The sequence below is a fragment of the Macaca thibetana genome, chromosome 17, assembly GCF_024542745.1.
Source record: "Macaca thibetana thibetana isolate TM-01 chromosome 17, ASM2454274v1, whole genome shotgun sequence".
In the NCBI taxonomy this organism is placed as follows: Eukaryota; Metazoa; Chordata; class Mammalia; order Primates; family Cercopithecidae; genus Macaca; species Macaca thibetana.
This window is the reverse complement of record NC_065594.1, coordinates 58,586,532-58,613,820: the sequence shown is the minus strand read 5'-3', so window position 1 is coordinate 58,613,820 and position 27,289 is coordinate 58,586,532. Positions and strand designations below refer to the sequence as shown.

The 27,289-nt window shown below is 37.6% G+C and overlaps 2 protein-coding genes across 4 annotated transcripts in view; both read left to right on the top strand.

Annotated features, from left to right (window-relative positions):
- The window catches only part of EDNRB (endothelin receptor type B), a 922,930-nt gene that overhangs the window by 146,232 nt on the left and 749,409 nt on the right, over positions 1 to 27,289 (top strand). The window lies entirely within an intron of this gene.
- The window catches only part of OBI1 (ORC ubiquitin ligase 1), a 43,087-nt gene that overhangs the window by 7,259 nt on the left and 8,539 nt on the right, over positions 1 to 27,289 (top strand). For 2 of the 3 annotated variants that reach the window (XM_050766437.1, XM_050766436.1), the window contains exons 2-5: positions 6,127 to 6,262; positions 8,945 to 9,036; positions 11,345 to 11,593; positions 15,238 to 15,326. Coding sequence is in view for 1 of the 3 variants with exons in the window: in XM_050766436.1 (XP_050622393.1) it covers positions 6,127 to 6,262; positions 8,945 to 9,036; positions 11,345 to 11,593; positions 15,238 to 15,326 (566 nt within the window). In the remaining 2 variants the exon portion in view is untranslated. The remainder of the gene's footprint in view (positions 1 to 6,126; positions 6,263 to 8,944; positions 9,037 to 11,344; positions 11,594 to 15,237; positions 15,327 to 27,289) is intronic. The other variant, XM_050766438.1, reaches the window with a different exon arrangement.

Below are 27,289 nucleotides of genomic sequence, written 5' to 3'. Positions count from 1 at the left end.
AAACAGTTTTTAAGTACAGCACAATGCAGAAAGAGGTGAACATTAAATAAATGAACAGAGTGCCCTATCAAAGACTTGGTTAATTCTGAAAAAGATTAGTGAAGGCTTGCAGAGGAGGTAGCATTTTATTTGCATCTTAAAAGGAGGGAAGGAATTTTTTTTTTTTTCTCTGTTACTGTCTAGGGAGGATGGAGAGACCAGGAGGATACATCAAGCTGAGAAATGGGAGCTCCATAAACAGGGAGCCCATAAACAGGGAGCCCTCAATGTTCATATTCTTATTGGTGAACATAAGTGGACCTGTGAAGTTGAAGTGTGCATTGTGTCAAATATTGAAATGGTATATCAAAGGAAATGGCTGTTTAAGAATTAGATTATGTTCTTTGAAGGCTATACCTTGAACTATGAGCAGGAAAAAAATCATTACTGTTTTGTAGGAGAGGAGTGAAAGCTGCTTATTCATATTTTAGGAAGGTAGCTCTGGCATCATTGTGAAAGGTGTGCTGAAATGAACATTTGTAAGCTTGGGAGGTGGTCATTGCAGTAGATCAAAGGTAAAAGAATGAGAACCTTAAATTCATTGGGGTGAAGATGCAAAGGAAAGGATAGATGAGAGGTGAAATAACATTTGGAGGTAGATTTGTCATGTTTTGACTATTCTGAGATGTACATTTTTTTTCAAATTATAACATCTCTGGAATCTGGTTGTATCTTAACAATTGTAATTGACAGTTTTTCATTCTTAGTGACACATAAAATATTGGTGAATCTTCATATCTGTGACTTCTTAGACTTAATGTATAATACCAGCATCTGGTGACAGTTTGGATGGTGAGGATAAGTAGAAAGACTGATTCAGACATAGCTCTGTTGTAGCTCAAGTGGAGAAGTAGTGATCTCATTAACTTAGATGGGAGGGTGTGCAGGAAGAGGAGCAAGTGTGTGTGGAGGCCAAGTTTGATTTTGGACATGTTATGGTTGAGGCAGCTGCAGTATCCTTATATGTAGTTGGCTCATAGGCACTTGGATATAGTAATATTATTACTTTTTTTTTTTTTTTTTTTTTGAGGGATTGCTTTGTGGAAGTGTCCGTGCTGACATCCATTGTATTATCTTAAACCTGAATGAAAAGGTTGCTAGGTTAAGCCACAGTTTTCAGAGGCAGAAACTGATGCCCACAGTAGCTAAAGGGCTTACCCAAGGTCAGATTGCTCAATAAATGGCAGTTGGCCCCAGGTTTGTCTGTCAGAGCCTAAGCTCTGCCACTTACTGAGGTCCAGTTACAGAGGGAGACTTGGGAGTTGTCAGCATAGGATAGATGTTAATGCCATGTGACACATGAAATTGAGAGTGAAAATAGAACATATCAGATAAGATGGCCCAGGACAAAACGTTAGCGAAAGCAGTTACACTACCTTTAGTATCTTGACTATAAGCATCACACTCTCCGATCCTGTTTCCATCATACTTACTCTCCACCATTACTTTAACCTTATCGAGACATTTTTGTTGACCCTATCACTTTTTCACTGTCATCATTACCACTTACGTGTTTCCCTTATTATTTGTGGTCATTTGTTACCATCAGTCCCTGTCTCTTCCTCCTTGGCAAAAACCCCAACTCTGGATAAACCAAACTACTCATCTACTTCCTGCCTGAATCTCCACAGCTAAATATTGATAAGAAAAATACACACCTACATTAATTAATCTTACCTTGCATTAGAAACCACAGACCTGGAAAAGGAACTCAACAATGTATACCAATCTACTACATATCCCTAGTAAATTTGCTTTCTCACTTTTCAAAATTACTGCTTTATTCTCCTGTTTTCTCAATCTGTAACCCACCTCCCTTCTCGTTTTCACCTAATAACCTCACCCCATATTTAATGACAAAAGATAAACAGCTGAAATCGTTGGAACGTGAATTTCCTCATTATACCATCCACAGATCTTCCAACCCCTTTGTATTCGTTCACACACCTCTTACTTTCCCTTTTGTTGCAAAAGAAGACAAACCCTCACTCTTGTATAAGCCAAAATCTCCTTTTGTGCTTTGAATCCCTTTCCCCTCTTGACTTTTTAGGGACTTTGCTGCCTATTGCTGTAATACCCCCATCACTCTTCCTCCATCACTAATATCCTCTCTTTATCATTCCCATTGGCATTCCTAACTGTGGTCTTATTTTTATGCTCTCTCCTTTACAGCAAAACATGAAAGAATTGTCTGTATTTTCTGTCTTCACTTCTTCATCTTTCATTGTCTCTCAACCTCCAGTCAGGTTTCCATCCCCAACATTCACTGAAACAGTGCTTGTCGGTAGCTGATCACAGTGACTTCCAAGCAGTTAAATCCCATAGTCACATCTCAGTGCACATCAAACTCAATCTCTCATCAATATTTTACTTATCTGGCCGCTGCCTCTCTCTTGAAAAACTTCCTTGCCTGGACTTCTGTGATATCATATTCTCCTTTCCTACATCACAGGACCCCTCCTTGTCAGTTTCCTCTGCTGGTTGCTCTTCCTCTTCCTTTGCTTGCTGGAATGCCTTCTTTTCTCCAGCTATTTTGTTGGTTCATGGGATCTCCTCTAGTCCTATGGCTTTATATACCCATATCTTTTATGCCAGTGACTCAAAACCTGCTGTGCTGAACTTGTCCACCTAAAAATGGGCTTAGCATCACAAATTTAGCATGGCTAAAGCAGAATTCTTGATTTTTACCTTGTGTGAAATCTGCTTTTCTTATCTTTGCCACTTCAGTATATGATAACACCAACTATCGAGTTGCTCAAAACCACTTCATAGATTGGGGAGATAATATTTAACCTTTGTTGTGGGAGCAAATACATGAAAAATACTGATTGCCCTTTTTTTTTTTTTGAGATGGTGTTTTGCTCTTGTTGCCCAGGCTGGAGTGCAATGGCACAATCTCGACTCACTGCAACCTCTGCCTACTGGGTTCAAGTGATTCTCCTGCCTCAGCCTCCCAAGTAGCTGGAATTACAGGCACGCGCCACCACAACCCGCTAATTTTTTATTTCTAGTAGAGATGGGGTTTCCCCATGTTGGCCAGTCTGGTCTCAAACTCCCGACCTAAGGTGATCCACCCACCTCGGCCTCCTAAAGTGCTGGGATTATAGGAGTGAGCCACCGTGCCTGGCCTACTGATTGCTTTTAAATGTTTTTTTTTTTTTTTAATGGAAAGGGAGGCAGAGCATCTTGAATCCTCTCATATAATGATATAATGTGCACACTTTTATGTCTTGAGCATTGGCTTTTATCCATTTTCAGATGAATTCATAACTTATAAAAAATAACTTACTAATATAAAAGTAGATACCAGTAGATAACTTCCCTTTTTACCTGAGCTTCCTAATTTGGGGCATATAGTACTTCTAGGAATATTGCAGGGATATGGTGTGTGTGTGTGTGTGTGTGTGTGTTTGGGGGAAGTTACAGAATAGATAAGGCAGTATCTTCTTGGTTTGGGATTTTTGTGTTGGCAGTATCTTCTTGGTTTGGGATTTTTGTCTTCTTAAAAGATTTCATGACATAAAGATGAAATTAAAACATACGTAAATATATTATGGTCTGGACTTGTAAATCACATGAATTTTTAAGAAAAAAAATAGAACCTGCAAATAAAGTTCAGGTTTCTCTGCCATTTGAGACTCTGACCAGGAATGCGATAAGCGTTCACTCCTGGCTGCTGGTAGGACCACTTTGAAAGAAGACTTTGAAACACTACGGTTCATGATTTTTTTTTTTTAAATGAATCTTGTCAAACCAGTTGAAATGAATGATTAGAATTAAGTTTCTCCAAGAAGAAGTTTAGATCAATTCCAAATTATCTTTGTTTAGTTTTCTTGGGTTAGTGTTCATAATCAAGGGAGAACCAGAATGTTCAGAAAGCCGGACTGAGACCAGAGAACTCTTTGTAATGAGACTCAAATGATTACCTGCCCGTCATGAATAGCCGTGCATCTATTATTTCTTTGAGAGTGGGGGCGCCTTTCAAATTAATGAATACTCAGTAGCATCCTTTTAAGTCAGACAGAGAGCAGCACAAGCATTTTCTGCAAGAAAAGTGGTTTGTGTTGGTTCTGCGTCTTCATTCTCCCTCTGCTTATTCTGCTTTCCCTTGACCTTCTAGTCTTCCAGTTCCTAGTGCAGAAAGGTTCTACACTGTAATCACTATTAGAATAGGGAAATATTGAAAATGGCTATGAAATGTTTTGAGTCCCACCGTGAAGATAACATGTAAATCAAGTGAAAGACTATATTTTTCTGTGCTGTTTTTGTTTGTATTGTTAAATTTGTGCTATTTGAAAAAATATTAAATCATTATTTCCTTCTGACAACTTTCTCAACTAGTTGAATGTTAATACTATCTTAATAGCAGTTAATCATTCAACAAACCCTTTGTTGAGTACCTGCCAAGTACCAAGCTATCTTCTAGGCACTAAAGGTTTAGTTATGAATGAGAGTAAAGAAGTTCTTGCTCTCTGCCAGGCGCGGTGGCTCAAGCCTGTAATCCCAGCACTTTGGGAGGCCGAGACGGGCGCATCACAAGGTCAGGAGATCGAGACCATCCTGGCTGACACCCCGTCTCTACTAAAAACTACAAAAAACTAGCCAGGCGAGGTGGCAGGCGCCTGTAGTCCCAGCTACTCGGGAGGCTGAGGCAGGAGAATGGCGTGAACCCGGGAGGCGGAGCTTGCAGTGAGCTGAGATCCGGCCACTGCACTCCAGCCTGGGTGGCAGAGCGAGACTCCGTCTCAAAAAAAAAAAAAAAAAAAAAAAAAAAAGAAGTTCTTGCTCTCATGGAGTTTCATTCTGATAAGGGAGATAGACAGTAAATATGTAAACACACATATAATATCAGGTAATATTAACGCTGTGGAGAAAACCAAAACAGCTTCTCTTTTCTTTTTTTCCTCCTGATAAAACAGCTACAAACAGTCGAAACACCCAGTTAACCCTGAGTAAGCTGCCTAATTTCTTCATGCCTTTGTTTTCTTATTTGTAAAGCATATTTACGCTGTTTACCTCACCAAGTTGTGGTATTTTTAAAAAGAGAGATGGAAAAGGGTTGGGGCGGTGAAAGATGCATGTGAAAGCCCTTTGTAAAATATGACTATAGGCCAGGTTTGGTGGCTTACGCCTGTAATCCCAGCACTTTGGGAGTCCAAGGCAGGCGGATCACCTGAGGTCAAGAGTTTGAGATCAACCTGACCAATATGGTGAAACGCCATCTCTACTAAAAATACAAAAGTGAGCTGGCGTGGTGGCGGGCGCCTGTAGTCCCAGCTACTCGGGAGGCTGAGACAGGAGAATTGCTTGACCCAGGAGGCAGAGGTTGCAGTGAGCCTAGATGGTGCCACTGTACTCCAGCCTGGGTGAAAGAGCGAGACTCCAACTCAAAAAAATAAAAAATAAAAAAAAAGGAGGGGGTGCTGTAAATGTAAGATATTATTATTTGTGCTTGTTTAAATGGAGTCTGGAGTCAAAGATTTGTGTATTTGGTGTATCTCAGTAATTTTGTCTGCATTGTTTGCTGTTTAGATTATAAACTACTGGAGAGTGGAACTCATGCCTTTTGGATTGTTTTAGCTTTCATTACTGTTTGGTTTTGGGGAATTTCTAGTAAAATATCAGTACTTAATAGTTGCTGTTACTCTATAACACAGTGGAATGAATTGAGAAAAGGATTCAGGCATCAGATGGATGATTGTGCTAAATGATATTTTCAAAAATCTAATCCTGCTGTTCCATAATGTTAAAATAGAAGAGTTTGAGCAAAATTGTCCCAGCCTTAGTGGAACAAAAAGCATTTTCTTTTTGGCATGAATTCTGTGGTTTAGGTACAAAATAAAGCATTTTATGTCAAAAACTTCAGTCTCCATGATCCGGTATCTCAGCTAGTATCTCTGTTAAATGTGTGTAAAAAGAAAAGTGGCCAACAGAAGCAGTGTTTTTAAAAGCCCTAGATATGTCCCTTCTTAAACACCTACTCTGCTATAATCTAGAGAAGCAGTTTGCTCTAAACAAAACCATTTGGTCTTCTAATTATGACTGTTGTCCTGTACTAAAAGTGATGTGTTTTTTTTTTTTTCAAAGGTACGTCAGCCTGTCATATGTATCAACAACCATGTATTTTGTTCAATTTGTATTGATTTGTGGTTGAAGAATAATAGCCAGTGTCCAGCTTGCAGAGTCCCCATCACTCCTGAAAATCCTTGCAAAGAAATTATAGGTAAGGGCCTGTTTTATATACACATAGGAATAGGTTTGAAACAATCTCCAAATAATATATATTTTGGGAAGATTGAAATAGACTATTTTCAATGATGCTATTTGGCCAACATAATACTGAGTGGATGAGTAATTTGTGTAATGTGTATGTGGAGCAACTGGAGCACAAGGCACTGAGAGGTGCTAAGAGGAATAACCCTGAGAGCCTCACGGAACTTACATTTTCATAGCAACTGAACCAAAAGAAAAGCAGCGAGTGCTAAGGGCCTCCCAAAAAAGCCCAGAGAGTTCAGGCAAGAAACTTCAGCTAAGAACATTGAGAAGGGCTTCATAAGGTAGGTGGCCTTTAAGCTGGACATTTAAATTTAAGGATGGATAACATTTCAACTGGTGAAAATTAAGGAAGGCATTTCCTGCAGGAAGAATAGCATGTACTAAAGTTTAGATACAGGAAAACACAGAGCATGTTTTTAGAAATGATCAGTAGTCTACTTTGGATTCGACTACTGAAATAAGACAAAAGGTAAATTGAGACTTTAGTGCAGAGAACCTTGAATGACAGCTAAATCAGGGACTTGCTGTAGGACTGAGAAGAAGGGTGAATCGGGCATGATGGTTTTGAGCATGATGGTATGATCCAAAATGTGCTTTACGAATATTACTCGTGTGGTAATACATAGGTTGGACTATAGGAGTAGACAGGATGTGAGTAGGTCTGGTAGGAGGCTTTTACCTAGGTGATAGAATATGTAAGTGGATTAAGGGTAAAAAATAAATTCTGTGTCACACTAATATTGGTGGGGCATTGGGGGAGTAAAACTTGAACTAGAGGATCCTTGAAAAAGAAAACTTCTAAAGAGCCTTTTCAGAGTTTGGTTTTTATTCTACTCATATAAGTTACTTATTTTAGGTTGTAAAAATTAAAATGATTTCTACTTGTTTTTGCTTTAGGAAAAATTGAAAGTGAATCTATAATTAGCCAAGTAGAAAACATTTTTCAGAAAACCTAAGAAGTCATTGTTAATAGTCCCAAGTTAGGGAAAATGGACTTAAATTAAGATCATTTATTTATTTTTTTTTGAGACTGAGTTTCGCTCTTGTTGCCCAGGCTGGAGTGCAATGGCGCGATCTCGGCTCACCACAAACTGCCTCTTGGGTTCAAGTGATTCTCCTCCCTCAGCCTCCCGAGTAGCTGGGATTATAGGCATGCACCACCACGCCCGGCTAATTTTGTATTTTTAGTAGAGATGGGATTTCTCCATGTTGGTCAGGCTGGTCTCAAACTCCCGACCTCAGGTGATCTGCCCGCCTTGGCCTTCCAAAGTGCTGGGAATTACAGGCGTGAGCCCCTGTGCCCGGCCAAGATTTTTACAAAGCAAATAGAAAGGAATATATTTGCTGCAGAGCAAAAGAACTAGTAGTACTTAGGAAATTAAGAGATATGAAGGAGCAATCAGAGTTGGCTCTTGGTACCTGGGTGGAGTCTGGTAGAGGACTAGTTCTCTGCTGTGTTGCATGCTACGGGGTTAACCTCTGTTTTTTTGTGTTTTTTTGCTTTTTTTTTTTTACCTGCTGAATTTCACCAAGGAGTCAAGTCTTTTCTTGCAGAATATGAACTTTGATGATCTGAATATTTTCCCCCAGCTTTTCTTCTCATCCCATATCCTACCTTTATTCATTCATACCTAAGTGATATTTCATAAATGCTCTCAAGGAAAATAGTTCATCTGTTTTTGCATTTGGATAGAACATCCTGAAAAAGAACATCTGTAAAATGCCTTTGCTATTATTATAATGCTAAGAAGTACAAAGAAGGTAACCAGAGCATCAGTGAAGAGCTCTCAGGAAGATTCATTGTGAGTGCATTTGTAACAAGTCATGACATATAGTTAATGCCATGACTTACAGTCCATTGTAAGTAGGCTGTTAGAATCCGTGAAGAGACACATTAATCTACATACATAGGTATATAGCAGTAATTTTTTTTTTTTTTTTTTTTTTTTGGAAACGGAGTCTTGCTTTCTCGCCCAGGCTGGAGTGCAGTGGTGCAATCTGGGCTCACTACAAGCTCTACCTCTCAGGTTCATGCCATTCTCCTGCCTCAGCCTCCTGAGTAGCTGGGACTACAGGCGCCCGCCACCACACCCAGCTAATTTGTGTGTGTGTGTGTATTTTTAGTGGAGATGGGGTTTCACTGTAGCCAGGATGGTGTCGATCTCCTGGCCTCATGATCTGCCTATCTCGGCCTCCCAAAGTGCTGAGATTACAGGTGTGAGCCTCCGCACCTGGCCAGTAATACATTTTTATATAATCTGTTGGTTAAATGTAAATATAATAATTGGTTTTATTATTTAAATATAGTCTAGTTTTCAGAATTTGAAGTAGTCCAAATATGATAATATATAGCCCTTTCCTCTACTGAGTTTGCTGGGATAAGATATATAAATATGTAAACACAGTATGAATGTATTACTGAAGATATTTCTTATGGTGTTATTTGATGTATTTTTTTTTCCTCAGGATTAGGATAGAGAAAAAGCCTAGATGTTAGCCCCAAGTGTGTATGTAAGGGGAAGGGTAGATATGAAGCTAGGAAGCTATATAAAACAATATGAAAAAGGATCATTTTCATTCTTCCCGAATCAGAACGAAAAATTAGGATTTTTTTTTTTTTTCCCTATAGGAGGAACAAGTGAAAGTGAACCTACGCTAAGCCACACAGTCAGGAAGCATCTTCGGAAAACTAGACTTGAATTATTACACAAAGAGTATGAGGTAAACAATAATTAAAGTTTAAAATTATATTAGCAGTGAATTCAAGGTAAAAACTGACCTACCTCAGACCCCAGACTTCTTAGAGTAAATATCCAATGAAACTTAGTTTTAAAAGCTTATAAAAAATTATTTGATAAATTCTTTTTCTTTTTTCCTTTTGAAAAATAGAGGAAAGAGATTTTTTGTTTTATTTTTTTTTTCTTTAAGTACCAAGGAAGGGGGGAATGGGATTCCAGAAAAAAGGAACAGATGGAAGCATTTCTTTCTTTTTTTTTTTTTAAGTTAAAATTTGTACATCTACAGACATGTCGTTTTTATTTGCTTCCTAAAGAAGTTGGGAGAAAAGGGAAATCTCCTTATGAAAGCCAGTCCAACCTCTACAGTCATCAGTTGCTTCTGCCTATGAAATTACTGATGATTATAAGCCTGATCAATGCTAGTAAAGTAAATACTATACCTTATGTCAACTGCCAGCACAGAGATTTTAGTGTGAAATGTGCTATTTCCTAATTATTGTCTAAAGGTGAATGAACAGGATGATTGAACATGGTGATGCTATTTTTACAAATAAATTCATGCAAATAGAATACACACACTTTTGAATAGCACACATTAAGCCCAGTGTTGACTACAGAAGGAGATATTATTGATCCCCTCTTTTGACTCAAAATGTCTTTCAGTTTAACTGTATACGTGGAAGCTACCTCAACTGCCTCAAAAATTTTTGGAATGCAGTGGGGCATAAATACATTATTAAATAAATGTTTATTCATATATGTGTTCCCCACATATATGAATTTGCTTGTTTTATAAAAATGCTATTTAAGTTGAAATGTATTGCAATTTAAAATAGTAAGTAGTACTATCTGTGTGACATTTAATGCTAAAATGTATTTTTATATAATGAATATCATACTCAGATAGTAAACAAATAAATCCTTTGGAAGATCACTTGAGCTACTTGGAAGTTTATTTTCTAACAGAATTTTTAAAAACCTCAATTTAAGGTTACATATTTATTATAGATGAATAAATGGCATCATAGTAAGAAATTCTAACCCAAATGTTTAGTGACTGGTTTTAAGATAATAAACAGTTCCAGAGTGGGAAAGCTAATACTTGCAATAGTAACAGTAGTAATTGAAGAACCAGAATCCAGAAAAGTTAAAAATTATTCTGATATTATTCTGAAATGAAAAGCAGAAGGAAATGATAGATGGTTTCACTCATACTTCAAATATAGAAGTGAAAATATCAAACAAAACCCTAACGATCATCTTTTTCTTTTTTGAGACAGTCTCACTCTGTCACCCAGGCTGGCGTGCAAATGGCATGATCTCAGCTCACTGCAACCTCTGCCTCCTGGGTTCAAGCAGTTCTCCTGCCTCAGCCTCTCAAGTAGCTGGGACTACAGGCGCCTGCCACCACACTCAGCTAATTTTTTGTATTTTTAGTAGAGGTGAGGTTTCACCATGTTGACCAGGCTGGTCCTGAACTCCTGACCTCAGCTGGCACACCCTCCTCGGCCTCCCAAAGTGCTGGAATTACAGGCATGATCATCTTGATAACTCTGTACAGTCAGCCCACCATATCCAAGGGTTCATCATCTGTGGATTCAAACAACCAAGATTGAAAATTTTTAAAAAAATACTATAAATAATGCAGTTTAACAACTATTTGTATGACATTTACATTGTATTAGTTATTATAAATAGAGCCAATTTAAAATGTATGGAAGGATGTACATAGGTTATATGCAAATACATCACTAGCCATTTTCCGTCAGGAACTTGAGCATCCATGGATTTTGGTATCCCTAAGGGTCCTCGAACCAATCCCCTGTAGATGTGGGGATTAGGTGGGGACAAACTGTACCTTTTTTTTTTTTTTTAACCCAGCCCCCCCTCAATGTACTTTTAAATTCCCCCAGTAAAGCAGTTTAATGTTTTTTATTGTTTTTTGTTTTTTTCTGAAATGGAATCTACTTGCCTGTTGGAATTCATGTGACTTTTCTTATTTTCTGGATGATATCTTAAATAGAATCAAAGGTTTGGCATTTTTAAAAATCACAACTAACATTGAATTAAAATGAAGGCAATATAAATCCCAATTTTTATCAGTCAGGCCACATTTTGAGAATTTAAACTGTATGTGACTTTCTCCCTACAAAACTCTTTTGATGTGTAAAGAATCTATGTGTCTACAGAATTTTAAGTACAAAATTCAAACCATGTTGGCTTCAGTTTAGCATATGTATGTATGTGTTTAGTGTCTATGCCTGCCTCATGACTATGCAATGCTTTTTCAGGACGAAATAGATTGTTTACAGAAAGAAGTAGAAGAGCTTAAGAGTAAAAATCTCAGCTTGGAGTCACAGATCAAAACTATTCTGGATCCTTTAACCTTGGTGCAGGGCAACCAAAATGAAGACAAACATCTAGTCACAGATAATCCAACTAAAATTAACCCAGAAACTGTAGCAGAGTGGAAGAAAAAACTCAGAACAGCTAATGAAATCTATGAAAAAGTGAAAGATGATGTGGATAAGCTAAAGGAGGTAAGTTGTGGTTTTTAAAAATCTATTATGGTTGTTTTTAAAATAAGTACCTTCAAAAGCATAAATAGCCGTATTATCTTGACTCATCATCAGATGATGTGTGAGGAAAGGACAGAATCTCTGGATTAGCATTTATATGCAATAGGAATACTTTTTCTCATTTAAATATCATTAACTGCCAAGAAATACCAGGTGGTTCCATTTGTGACTATAATTAGAGACTGTAGTGCTTCTTTATAAGGTTGCATCTTCTTCTAGAAGAGTAATGCCAATTTAAAGGATGTGTTTCTGTTTCGTCCTCTTTGTGGTTTGCTATAGTTTTTTTAAGCTTGTATCAGCGACTTCCCTTGTGTACCTAAAACACGTACTCATTTTTGCACCTATGAAAGGAAAAGTTTTGACTTTATCTTTTCTATTGCTATCACTCTCTTATTTTTAATATTGTAGATAGACAAATAAAGGCTTAGTGACTAATTCCAGGACAGCAATAAGCAGCTGCTTTAGAATACTCCGTGCAAAAGAATATTGTGGTTTATGAAACTGGTTCATTTTTTTCAATTATTCTTTGAACAAGGTACAGCATGGTGAGAAAGGCAAACCTCTAGGATTTTTCAGCCTAGAAAGGGAGATAAGATCCATGCCATCAGCACTAGATGTTACAGTCAACTCCTACAACGCTGTCTTGACCCAAGTGACCAGCCTTTAGCTTGAGTTCAAGTTTATCCACAGTGGAATTCTCTTGTACCCTATGGAGATGGCTTTGTAGTACTCAGTTCTGCAGTCACATACTCAACTATTTGCATTTCCTTAAAATACTGTTCCTATGTGAAATTTCTAAGTCTTATCTCCCAAAATTATTAATGAGATCCATATGGTATTTTAAAGAAGTTCTCCTGTATATTGGCTCTGAGGTCCTCAGGTTAAGTAGCAGAGAAATATCTGCAACTTAGATGTTAGATGTGAGCTATCTTCCACATATAAAATAAATGTTGTTTGGGTTCAGAAAAGGCCAGGGTGAGGAGAAAAGAGAACCTAGTGCTTTTAGAGAAAATAGAAACTACAGACATAATTGTACTGAGTGTATTATAAGTGTGTAGGAAGGGGAAGTGTGTAGTTTCTTTGGGTATTGATGGCCAGCGTTAGTACGTTGATTTGTTAGAAAACAAGAGGATGCCAAAAGGAATGCCTACTGGGAAATTACAGTATTTGTCAATTTGCCTTGTTCCCTTTAATTTCCCTGGTTCTTCTTGAGCCATTGGTAAGCATATATGGTCTCCTTTGTAGTTATTAAACTTGTTTAAAGTTTTGGCAGTAAATACTTCTTAGAACATGAGGCTTATAAGGGTGACATGAGGGATGGATGTTAAAGAAGAATACCTAAAGCACAGTTAATTTTCCTTTGCTCTTATAATGGTCACATGTTAAATTCAATACTCAAAGCTACCCTGAGACTTCAGAATTATTTGGGATATTGAATAAGTCCATTTTCGATGCCTAGTGATGCTAGTAGGTAATAGGCTATAAACTGGGACATAAGTAAATAAAGAAACATTGATTGCAGAGACAAAAACTAAAGTGTGGAGTGCAAAATAATAACATACTATAAATCAAATACAGGAATACAAAAGATTCAGAATAAAGGACTACTTAGCATGAATGATGTGGACTTTTTTTCTGATATTACCTGGACTGGATGAGTTTTGAACCATCACGAGGCCAGTGTCATTACCCAATCAGTGTTGAGAATGCAGAAGAGTTAACTGAAATATTCATTATTCTTTTAGGTGCAACAGGTAGGCAGAACTCTGCCCTTCATAACTTTTACTCACCTAACCCTCTTGAACTTGAAAATATCTCTGATAGTTGAGGAACTAGCAAGCCTATAATGAGAAGTATTAGAGAGTCAAAGGACTATTGAGAGACTTCGAAATACAGCTATACAGTAGTGGTAGGGGGCAGGGAAGGGGAAAGGAGATCAAATGAGTTTCTAATTTAAGTTTGTCATCATCATCAAAAAGCATTCACTAAGTGCCTCCCCTTATGGTGCTATGCTTGAGAGCTTAATTCATTGTCTGCATATATGAGGAAGTAAATGGCTTTCCTTATATCTTCAGAGAAGCAGTAATGGTGTTTATCAATCACTTAAAGAATTAACTCTCCACAGTCCTGGTTGGTGTGCATCCATAAAGATAAACAGATGCCTAGAGCCCAGAGGGAACCTGGATGGGTCTAAGTAAGGGAGTTAGACTTTATGCCCCCAATAATGTTCTCTACCTTATTTCTCCTGTGATCCTTGCGATGCAGTGTATGTGGGTAGATAAGTAATACAGTCAGAAGTTCTGGAAATTCATAAAAGTAATGGCCAAATTTTTGAAATACATTTTTAAGGCTTCTTGGTTTAAACCTTTTTTGGTGACAGTTATTCTTGTGACCCATTCACTTTGAATATAAATGTTCTAGTCAAACAATTTCCCTTGCCCAGGTTAGTGAAGTTGGTTTCTAGTCTAGGGAGTGTTATTTTTATTTGTAATACATAAAAGCAGTGAGTAGGGAATTTAAAGGAAGTAGCTTCTAAGAAGACTCTAAAATTTAAGCACACTAGTTTTCAATGTGTCCAGAATCAGTGTTGAGCCTCTAGATTTTCTAGCAATTGGTGTCCTGTTAGGTAATTTTTAGGTGTTACACAATTCAAGAAAGAAAATCATACTTGGAAGGTTTTTGTTTAATCAAAGAACAATTCATGGAATTTATTAGAAAAGATTGATCCAGGCCGGGGAAGTGGCTCATACTTGTATTCCTAACACTTTTTGAGTCCAGGGCAGGTGGATCACTTGAGGCCAGGAGTTCAAGACCAGCCTGGCCACTAGGGCGAAACCCCGTCTCTACTTAAAATACAAAAATTAGCTGGGCGTGGTGGCACACGCCTGTAGTCCCAGTTCCTCGGGAGGCTGAGACAGGAGAATCATCTGAACCCTGGAAGTGGAGGTTGCAGTGTGCCAAGATCACATGACTACACTCCCGCCTGGGCAACTGAGCAATACTCTGTTTCAGAAAATATATATGGATGGATGGATGGATGGATGGATGGATGGATAGATAGATCCAATTTTGAGGGCCCTAGAAGTTGTGAGCCAGAACATTGGAAAGGCCTTTTTGAAGAAAAAAAATCAAGTGGTTAAATGATATTAGATTTGTTATCACTAGAAAAAAACATTTTTAAACAGCACCCCAGAAATCAATTTCATAGCTCATGAATTAACTCTTCAGCATTAGTTTGCTGATACTGCATGTGGTATAATGTTACCTTGCCTAGAGTATTCAGTTATGTGAAAAAGAAAAAAAATCCCACATATGTTTGCCATTAGTATGGTCCCTTAATGACTGTAAGCTAACTAGCATAGCTTCGTTTATTTCCCTGGATAGGAGATTTGCAAAGTGCTTGGGGAATATGGATTTAAAATGCTTAGTAGTATTCACAGTTTCAGAAGTCATTGCCAGTAGTGATTTTAAGTTTCTGAAGGCCATGTTCTACTATTCAGTTTTCTGATAATATTATCACTCTAGAAAATACAGATGGCTCATGTTGTAATTTTTACAAGGCACTTTTGTTTTAGCTTTTGCTTAGTTTCAATTTGTTCTTTTAGGCAAATAAAAAATTGAAATTGGAAAATGGCGGCCTGGTGAGGGAGAATTTACGACTGAAGGCTGAAGTTGATAACAGATCACCTCAAAAGTATGTATTTTGCTCACAGAGCAATGTTTCAGTTTATGTCAATATTTCAGACTAGGCTGCTGTGAGGGTTTGTTTTTTGCTTTATTCTTCATTTAATCATATAGATTTAGGTAGAATGGCTTGCCTCTAAAAGTCAAGTTTATACTCCGTGTTGTTGGTAAAATTTTAGGCTCGGTTAAGGCTAATTTTAAAGAAAGAATTTTACGCCTATCCTTTTTTCTTATCTGATGAATAATGTGACCTAGCACAAGTGAGCATTGACTTAGTTTTACATATAACTGTTTAATAGTACTAACATAGTAGTGAGATTAAGGTAATGCCCTTTAGTTGTTTTCTTAGATAGTCTTAGTAGTAGTTAATGTTCATATAGTTCTTTCTCTTTGCAAGATACAACAACCTGTAATGAAGAACTATTAGTATTCTCTGTTTTCAGATGAGAAAATGAGGCATAAAGAGATTAAATTAATTTACCTAAATCTGCACAAGTGGAAGTGTTAGAAATAGCATTTGACTGGCTGGGCACGGTGGCTGATGCTTGTAATCCCAGCACTTTGGGAGGCAGAGTTGGGTGCATTGCCTGAGCTCAGGAGTTCGAGACCAGCCTGGGCAACATGGTGGAACCCCATCTCTACAAAAAATACAAAAAAATTACCTGTGTGTGGTGGTGGGTGCCTGTAATCCCAGCTACTCGGGTGGCTGAGGCAGGAGAATCACTTTAGCCCGGAAGGCAGAGGTTGCATTGAGCTGAGATCACTCCACTGCACTCCAGCAAGACTCTGTCTCAAAAAAGCAAAAAGAAGTAGCATTTGACCTTAGATAGCCCAACCCCAGAGTCTGTGCTCTTAACCATTACACTAAAAAGCCTATCTGAAATAGAATTTAGGACATTGTTCATTGAATTTTTTACTGATTTAAAACTATACAATTAAGTGAATTTATTCTTCCCTTATGGAATAGTTTCTATTCCATTCCAGAAGATAAGAATTTGCAAGCATTGGACTGCTTAACAATTTGTTCAATATTTTAAGAAAGAGTTGGGATTTCAGGGTTGCAAATAGAGAAAAGATCGCAGGCAACACTTAAGGTTCTTCTTTTTCTAGGAAAAAAAAATGACAGATGAGAAGACAATATGGCCCCCAATGTCCAGCAACCTCTCTGAGGGATGGCATATGAGAACTCCACACTTTCTTCCCATCCAACCACTGGACTTCATTTCTTTCTAATGGAAAAAGACAGTGCAGGAATAAGCAAACAATAGAAATTTATCCTACCAGAAATAGCTCTTTGCTTGTCATTTGAAAAGCAGGAAATATTGCCCTTGGTAAAACCAGATGTGGTATCAGGAAATGGCGGACGCTAACCATAATTACTGGAGGCAGAGATAACTAACCAATGAGAAAGAAGCATGGCTTTTACGTTTAAATAGTTTCTTCCCCTGTGCTCTCCAACCCCGTTTTTCTTTCACTTCAGATAATGTCCTACTTTGACAAATTAGTGAAATAACCTTAGGAAGCGTTACTGTTATGTAGTGGTTTGAATCTCTACGCCTATCATTTATTGGCAGCTTGCCTTGCTGGTCATAGTAATGCTTGTCCATTAGCCATTTCCCACAGCATGCTGAATGGAACGAAAGCTATTTTGTTTGTAGCTCTTATTTCTTGAAAACTTGCCCACCAGCTTTCGCATTTAATGCCAGCCACAAGGATGTGTATTTTAAAATATCCATGGGTCAAACTGGATAAAGAACTGAAGAATCTCACCTGAGGAAACATGGCCTCTGTCAACTCTCAGAAAAGGAACTGCACATCTGAATCCAATATAACTTTAGGATTTTCCATCTTTAACTTCCATTGCTTCCCTTCAGGGGAGGGGAACAGTTCACTTAAAAAGTGATTTGAGCTGAAAACCGTATTCCAGATCAATTTGCAATGCATTGAGGTATTAAATGCATTGCATTTGATTTATAGCCTTGTTTACTCTGCATCACCAAACCCTAGTGGGATTCAGAGAAAAGCTGACCACGGCTGAAAATACCCACATCTGGTTCACCTGAGGAGAGTTCCTATTTGTATGGAAAAGAAGACATTTCAAGAGTTCACAAATAAATACAAGTGAATAAAAATCACCCATTCCATTTTATTCCCTTGGTTTAGGAAATGCCTTGACTAATTATTTTTCTCTTTTCTACTTGGTTAAGTGTCAGGGTATACTTTTTTATACACTTGGCCTTAGTCTCCAATGTATCCTACAAGTTGAGCAGAAATATTCTACAAATCATACAGAAGAGAGAGCTTTAAAGTTTACACACTAGAGAGGGAAAAAATATTAGGAAGGTGTATTAGCTCAGATTGTCATAACAAAATGCTATAGGCGAGTGGCTTAAACAACAGATTTATTTTGCCATAGTTTTGGAGGCCAGAAGTTCCACATCAGAATTTGGCAGAGTCGGGTTGCGATATGGGTTTTCTTCCTGGCTTGCAGATGGTGGCCTTCTTGTTATGTCTTTATATGGTTGGGGGAGAGAGAGAAATCTGGTCTCTTTTCTTCTTAAAAGAACACCTAGTGACCTCATTTAGCCTTAATTGCTTCCTAAAGATCTTATCTCCAAATACAGACACATTAGGGGTTAGGGCTTCAACATACGAATTTGGAGGGGAGGGTGAGGACATGACTCAGTCCATCGCAGAATGAATTTCTTTCTAAGATGCTCCAACAGATATCACGCTATTTCCCAAAAGCTTGACTAAAATCTGGTATGAACAAAGGAGATTCAAATAATATTTACCCTGGTCTAAAGAACATGATATTGTATAAAAGCTAATATATTTTACATACAATCTTTTAAAAACAATGCTATAATCTTTTAAAATGAAAGTGTTGGCTGGACGTTTTTCCTTCCTCGATTTTAACTTAAAATCCCTCTTGAGCAATGTGGCAGATAGCCTACTAAGCATATTCTTCTAGGTTTCAATAATATTCATCCTGTTCCTTGCCAAAAATTCGTTGTCCTAATATCCAAACTCATGGTCCAGAAAATGCAGTCTTTTCCTTTGGCTTTATCTATTTAGCCACTTTCTGAATTCTTATTATGCTTCTAAATGTATTTATTTCACCTGGAGGAAACCACCTGTTTGGCCCTTCGGTTTCCCCTAACTTGGACTTCTAAGAGATTCGGATTTGATTTTCAGAGCTCAAGGGGTGGTGATATGACCTTTAAGTTTATAAGAGTAATATATGAAAAAGACTTACTCCACTTGCTAACCCAGAAATAATGAATTTTTCCTTACTTAACATTGTGCTAGATGCTTTGAACAAGCTAAATACTCTCTCTGACCCCTAAAGAACATTGTGTTCCCTTGCTGTGATTTCTTATTACCTGTCCTTTCCCTTAGCACATGTCACAACTGCTAATAATTAACACTTTGTGTAATTGTTTTATGACTTTGTTCTGTTTGAGCCAGGGCTATAGTATGTAGTCACTATTGCAGCCACTGCATTTTATAGGATTCTGGCTTCCGTGCTGCTCCTACTACATATCTTTTGAGTAAATGAATTAAAAAACATAACTCCTATGACTGAGGAAACATAGAGACAAATCGAGAATGTGGGATACTCAATAGGAAGAATGACTAGGTTTCTTCTAAGTCATTGAGGGAGAGTGCTGCTTTACAATAAAAGAGAACTATGAAACTTAACCAAATGCACTGTGGACTTGTTGGGATACTGATTAGTAACAAACTGATTGTTGAAAGACATTTTAGAGGCAGCTGGGTAAATTTGAATATGAAGCAAGAATTAAATGAAATGATACCAAGGAATCACTGTTAATTTTGTTTAAGTATCATGGTTACTTAAGAAAACACCATTTATATTAGTCCTTTTGGGCTGCTATAACAAAATACCATAAACTGATTGGCTTATAAGCAACAGAAATTTATTTCTCACAGTTCTGGAGACTTAGTCTAAGATCAAGCTGCCAGCTGGTCTGGTGAGGCCTGCTTCCTGCTTCATAGACAGCTGTGTCCTTTTGCTGTATCCTCGCATGGCAGAAAGAACAAAGGAGCTTTCTGGGACATCTTTTTAAGGGTATTAATCCCACTTATGAGGGCTTGAACCTTTTGACCTATAGGCCCCAGAACCTTACCTTTAAATATTATACCATTACCTCCTGATGGCCCTGCCTCCAAATACCATCACATTAGGGATTAGGTTTCAACATAAGAATTTATGGGGGGCACAAACATTTAGTCCATGGCACCATATTTTCTTTTAGAAATGCATCCTAAAACATGGACTATAAAATACTTTAGCAAAAGACAAAGGACATACATACAAAGGAAATAAGACAAAAATCTTGATAACTGTTGAATATGCATTATGAGTAAATGGGAGTTTATTATGTTCTCCCTACTTCTGTGAATGGTTAAAATTGTTTATATTAAGGGAAAACATCCAGCAAAACATGGTCCCTGCTTCCAGAAAAGTCATAGTTAATGAAGGCATGACATGAAAATATATGAAACGAATGCTAAACAGATACTAAGCCAAATAATAGAGACAGCAGTATGGGTTCAGAGAATGGCGGTTAGGTTGCAGGGATAAGGAAGGTCTTTATCAAAAAGGATTTAAGCCCAGCTTTGAAGAATGCAGATTTCATCCTTCAAAGGCATTTGAGTGAGAGAAAACAGCATGTGCTGTTAGGAATACTAAGCGGTCCCTTCAGCCCCAGTCCTTTTTCTCCAGTACTAGTAGCCACATATTGTGGTACTACTCAGTTAAGCACAGTAACTTTCTTCTCACATTTATCAGAGCAAAAGTCCATGTAATTTTTACATCTCTCTATTGTGACCACCATCACTCTACTTTTATAGCTTGGTAGCATGACTCCACTATGTCCACCACTTTCTACTCTAAGCAGAAGGGCCTGTTCTCAGTCTGAATATGTAGTGGGGAATGTGAAGCGTGTCATACCTCCACGTGGAAAGAAACATCAAGAAAGGGAAGAAGCTGAAGGGAACAGTTAAGTACTGGATTTCTCGTATTCCTAAATTCCCTTGACTTTAATTACTGCTTCTAAACTGTGCCAAGCAATGTGGATATACTTATCATTGGTAGAGTTAGATGTTCCTTAGTGATTTTTTAATTTGAAGAGATGTGAAGAATTGACTTGTAAGGCATCTGAAAGTTCCATGCCCTCTCTCCATATCGCTGTTCAGTTGTGCCACTTTTTTTTTTTTTTTCCTAGCCACTTGAGGCAGGGATCATGCTATGTCACCAACTGTTATGAAGATTTAGTAGAGCAGCTATTTTTGTCCTCAGCTACTAACTCACCTTAATAGTATGGGATATTAGCTCATTTGTATCAAACTTGGTTATAATTGAATTAATGGTTTTTCTTTCTATAAATATGTATGCAGGAATGTTATGTTTTCTGTCATTATGTCTTTAGTGAGATCTATGGGTTTGATAAGTGTCTCCCTGAGTGCATTTCATTTTATGGCATAGCAACCCCAAGGCTTGTCCTTATGGACAAGTCTTCACCCATGCCTCAGCTCCCTTTGGGAGAGGATAAAGGCTCTAAATACTCCGGGCAATAAGTAATATTTCCTGTTATTAATATATGAAAAGAAGTGTTCTGAAGAGGAAGGAATAGACTTCATTGATTGTGACCTGGGCTTGCTTCCTTTTTTGCTCTATGTTTATTTCTTGAGCCATCAGAAATGAAATTTAAAATCAGTTATCTTAGGGCTTTAATAATTGTCTGCCTGTATGTCAGAGATTACAAAACAAAATCAAAATCTTTGACCTCACATTCTCTCTTGAACTACAGGTTCATGTTTTCATCTATCTTTTTTGTGCCTTTACCAGAGATTATATACCTCAAATTTACCACAGAGCATGGTGGTTAAGAACTTAACTCTAGAATCAGACTTCCTGGATTCAACTTTCCCTTCTTCCATTTTGTCCCTCCTTTCCCTACCCAATTCATTTTTTACCATACTCAAAACTGTCTTTTAATAAAGTACAAATCAAATTATTTAAATCTCCTGCCTAAAACTATTCAGTGTTTTCCTAGAATAAAATCCAGACTCTTCACTGGCTAGTCTGCATCTGCCACCTCTTCTTCATCTCATTCTTAACACCTCCAGCTCATCCTACTCCAGTTCTACTAGACTTTATTTCTAAAACATGCTGTGTTTATTTCCTTTACTTAGAATATTCTCCTTGCAGATCTTTACATGACTATTTCCATCAATCCTCAGATGAAGGAAAGCCTTTTCTGATCATTCAATTTAAAGCAGCCCTTTCACTCAGCACTTTCTACTCCCTTAATAGAAGACCATAATAAAATCGTGGTTGGGTAAGACAGTAGAGCACGGTGATTATGAGCACAAACCTTGGAGCCAGACTCCGTATGACCGAACACTAATCTTGTCTACTTACTAGCTCTGTGATTTAGATGAAGATATTTAACCTTTCTGTATCTCAGTTTTTGTCTTTTGTGCAGTGGGGTTAATAGTACTACCTATGTTGTAAGTAATAGTAAGAGTTAAATGAAATAAAACTTAAAATACCCTTTTAACAGAGTCCATAATTAGCAATTAATATTTTAGTATTGTCTTCACAGCCATTATCACTGTCTGAAATTATCTTGTTCATTTAATTGTGTGACCTGTTTGTTTTCTGTCTCCTTCATTCTAAACTCTAAGCTCCATTTTAAACTCTAAGCTCCTTGCTGCCTATCCCCTTCATTTCCAAAGCCCCCAGTATCTGAAGATACCTGATAAATATTTTTTGAATAATTGAATTAATAAATAAATAACATTGGATAAATTAACCTTGAAGTCTTTTTTTTTTTTTTTTTTTTTTTTTTACATAAGATGAGGGTGCATTATTGTGAGGATTAAAGGAAATCTATTACCTTGACATGATGTGTCATATAAAGAATGGGAAGACAAAATAATGTAAATCATTCTGTAAAGATACATGCTTGCATATGTTTATTGCAGAACCATTTACTATAGCAAAGACATGAAACCAACCCAAATGACCATCAGTGATAGACTGGATAAAGAAAATGTGGTACATGCACACCATGGAATGCTATGCAGCCATAAAAAGGAATGAGATCATGTCCTTTGCAGGGACATGGGTGAAACTGGAAGCCATCATCCTCAGCAAAGTAGCACAGGAACAGAAAACTAAACATCACATGTTCTCACTCATAAGTGGAAATTGAACATTGAGAGCACATGGACACAGAGAGGGGAACAACACACACCAGGACCTGTTGGGGGTGGGGGCTGAGGGGTGGGAATTTAGAGGATGGGTCAGTAGGTGCAGCAAACCACCATGGCACATGTATGCCTATGTAACAAACCTGCACGTTCTGCACATGTATCCTTTTTTTTTTTTTTTTTTTTTTTAGAATAAAACGGCTAGAGTTGGGATGGGAGAATTTGTATATCTAAAAAATCATATCCATAATCCCCCATCCCATGCAAAAGATTATTTATCCTCTTGCTTTGTTCCTGTCCTTCTTAATGACTTTAATACTTACCTAGTTGCCTAAGATTAAAACCTCAATCTTCTGTGCTTCTCCACTCCTTCTCATATCACACCTGGTGTTTTTTAGTATGTTCTCTGTAGCCTACCTTTTTAAAATGCCTCTGTAATCCATCTTCTCATTTTCACTAGTTTAGATCCATATTATTTCTTGCCTAGCCTGTTGTAACAGCCTTTCTACTGCTTACCTTTCTTTCCTATGCTGTCGCCCAGGCTGGAGTGCAGTGGCACCATCTCTGCTCACTGCAAGCTCCGCCACCTGGGTTCATGCTATTCTCCTGCCTCAGCCTCCTGAGTAGCTAGGACTACAGGCACCTGCCACCATGTCCAGCTAATTTTTTGTATTTTTAATAGAGGTGGGGTTTCACTGTGTTAGCCAGAATGGTCTCGATCTCCTGACCTCATTATCCTCCTGCCTCGGCCTCCCAAAGTCTGGGATTGCAGGCGTGAGCCACCGTGCCCAGCCCCAATATTCTTAGTCTAGTATAAAAGGGTCTTTATTATATAACTTCGGTTTAATCTCCTTGCCTCTTCTCTATCCCCTCTCTTCTTGTGCTCTGCTCTGACTATGCTGAATTTCTCATTGGGCCCACATTCATCATATTGTATTTTCCCTGGTTCTCCACAGTAGCCTCTCTCGTTTTTATTCTTCCTGGTTAATCCCTGTCTGTCCTTTGAGATCTAGCCCAGTTGTTGCTTTATATGTGAGACCCTCCATAATTTTCCCAGAGGTAGCATTTTCCTCTTGTTCTTTTGATTACTCTTCTTCTACCCTATTGTTTTAATGATCATGTTGTATATTGATCAGTTCCATGACTGTCGTACCCAGTTAATCTGGCAGCTCCTTGGTACCAAGACATATTTTTTAAATGCACATTTGTGTATTTGTACAAAATACATATGTATGTGTGTGTATCTTCCTTTTATGGAGTCTTACAGAAGGAAAGTGTCCTTATACTCTAATACTTGAAGCTTAAAGTACAAAGGATTTATAAGAGAACAGGAAATCAGAGATTCTGGAACTTTCTCCAAATTAGAGCATAGGATTTCCGGAAGCTTTCCTCTTTAAGTTATGCCAGAGAATCAGAGTTAGAAAGAGAAACAGAGGAGGTGATAGTAGGGGCTTGCCTGGCTAAGTCTTGAGTTTCTTGTCTGCATCTATGTACTTGAACCAGATTTTCCTTCATTTACCTGTCTCCATGCTGACTCTGAACTGTGCAGTTCCAGTTCCTAGGTCTGCTCTTTCTAAACTGTGTCTCAAGATGTGGTACTAATGCTCTAACCTTTTGCTTCCTCATCAACACCGCTGCTCTGGCTGGCTCTGCTGTTGTCCCTTCTTGACCTATTCTGGCCTTTTTTGTTTCTTACGATTCTTCTCTGACAAATGTGGTGATTCCTGGTATTTGACCCTAGCCTGATCCAATGACTGATTCTGCTATGCCCTTTGGTTTTCTCAGAAGGGGAACTTGTAGACTGTCAGGGGAGTCTGATGATACCCTGGGGCCAGACTGTGACAGCCAGTTGCACTCAGGCCCCTTGACTGCCTGAGGGACCCTTCGCTGGATATTCAGCTAATGGGGGATAGACAGGTACTGCAGTTTTCTGTCAGTTTGTCTTTATTGTATTGATAAGGTACTTGGGGAGGCAGTAGTGCATGCTAATTGACTAAGCAGTAAGGTTGTCAGAGGGATTATGAACTGTTTGAGAAGAGGAATGATCACTTCTACTTCCTTTGTTTTCCTTCTTCATAGCCCCTGAGCACACATTAGTACTCAATAACTGTCATCTGAGTAATAATTACAGGGTATCTAGATCAGTTTTTTGTTTTGTTTCATTTTCTTTCAGATCTTGTTTCATGCTGAGAGAAAATAAGAGATAATTTAGTTAAGGTGAAAAATGTATAGACAGGTAGATACTAATCCAGAGATTTTTAAATATATTTTTTATCACTCAACAGTAGTTGCACTCACAGTATTGAGATTTTGTTGTTAAGGTTATTTTATTTTGGGGAAAGATGTAAGTCCTTTATTTCTCTTAGAAATAAAAAGATATGAAATAGGATGTCTTAATGTTCTCTCCTTTCCATGACAGATTAGGATCCCTGTTAATGTCATGCAAATTTCAAGGCTGATCTTGGTTGGTTGAAGGGAGCTGGGGAAGAAAATGAGGGCATTTCTGCTTGGAATCAAAATGAGATAAATTTGTCAAATAGAATGGAATTTATTCCACAGTAAAAGGAGTAGTCTGTCCTCACAGGCAATGCAGAGAAAGTAGTACTTAGAGTTAGGCATCCTGTTTTGAGCAACTTTGCCCAGTGTGCTGCCCAGAGAGAAGGAAAGAAGCCTTGGAAATGGAGGCTAACTAGTTGCAGTTTCCAAACAGAAGGCCAGAGACCAAGTCCCAATTGCCATAGAAGCAAGTAGGATGAAACTGGCCAGCATGGAACACAGTCTAGTTCTGTATTTCTCCTTATCCACCTGCTGACCCAATAGAGGCTTATTAGAGCCCTTATTAGAGGCTTAACCACAAAAGGGACCTGTCTGTTCCTCTTCAGTTCACATATGCTGCTCAACACTCAGGTCATTTTTATTAATTTCTAAGGTATCTCAGCTAGAATTGTCACCACAGTTTTTAACTATAAATGCATACTTGGTTTAATAAGATAAACACACAAAGAATTTCCTTTAAAATTTTGTTCTGCCGTGAGCTGTGATCATGCCATTGTACTCCAGTACTCCAGCCTGGGTGTCAGGATGAGATCCTGTCTCAAAAATAAGTGAGTAAAATAGTGTAAATATGAGCTATTAATTATTAACCCTGCTCTTCATTTGAAAACTTGCAAAGCAAACTGTACTTTGATTTTTAAATGGTACTTTTAGAAGATGGAGGGATAAGGAATTACTGCAAGGGCCTAATTCTTTGTCTTGTTCCCCTGTCTTTATCAACTTCGTCTTTAAGGGTGAAAATTCTGGCATTTTTTTATTCTTACAAATATTGGAACCTTTCTGTTTTGTGATAAAACTAAGATGCAACATAATGTAGCTTGTATTTTTTTTATTTCTCTTAATTATACCCTGAAATAAATAACCCATGTGATGTTTAGACCTTGAAATTTTGTATTTAGTTTTTCTCATTTCATATTAAAAACATCTTTTACTTGTAGTTGAAGATACCTGCTGATTGTACATGAGCTAGGCAAGTTTATCATACATACTTTCTACACATAGCACATTTAATTATTATGCTTTCAGTTCTGTTTCAAACTTAGTCTTTATATCTCTGGTTAAATATTTGGGTTGTCGTTTACCAGGGTGATCTGTCAATGCTATACTTTCATGCAAGGCCGCTTTAATAAATGATCTTTTAAAATTTCAAAATATTATTGGATTTGTGCCTAAAATATGGTGGTGGTTTGATAAATGTTTACTGAATTTGTGCATACATACTATACGTCTTCCTACAATCTTTGTATTTCCTCTGTGTTTTTATTAGCGAATGTATGTACCAATAAATAGCACAAGGATGCTAGTTCACTGACTCTTGTATACACATTGTGTCTAGAAAAATCTAGTCTATATTTTGATATGAAGTATAAATAGGTGCTGATACTATTTAAGAAGGGACTTTATGCTCCAGTATTTAATATGGTTTCAAACATGGTGTATGGGGTTAGAAAGACTTGGATTCAAATCCTATTCCTGCCACTAAGCCCCTTTTAAGCTTCTCATTTCTCATTTTTAAAATAAGAATAATGGATCTTGCTTCATAAAGTTGATGCGAGGATTAAATGAGATAATATATATCAACCATATAGCACTCTGCTTGATACCAAGTAAACACTTAATGACTATGGCAGCTGCTCTTCTTTTTGTCATCATCATTGTCAGTAGTAGTCAGTTATACAAGTTAAAGATATATTTGTTACACTTACTTTTGGTAAATTCCAGCCAAAAGTTCACTTTCCTTTTTTTTTTTTTTTTAAGTTCTCTTTCAGTATATCTCATTTGACATTTTTGTGGAACTAACACGTGTGACTAGGATTGGCCATAGATAGTACTTTTATGATTAACAAATTTCTAGGAATGTAGCAGTTTTGTAACTGAGAGCTTCTTTTTAAAAAGAGAAAACTCTCTTGAGGAAACATTGGCAAATTATACAGCTCAGCAACAATATAAATGTGTGGGTTGCTTCCCAAAGCTTCCCTAGTAGTTTAAAGACAGAATGTTTCCCCTCTATCCTCCCAACACATATATAAGGGTGGGTAATGCACAAATGATCCATTGGAAGCAGGTGAGAGAAAAGGGATGCCAGAGGCTTTGAACCTTTTCCCCCACCACCTAATACAGTTTTGATATTCCTACAGCTCTGGTCCTCCCTGTCTACTTTTCCTAAAATGT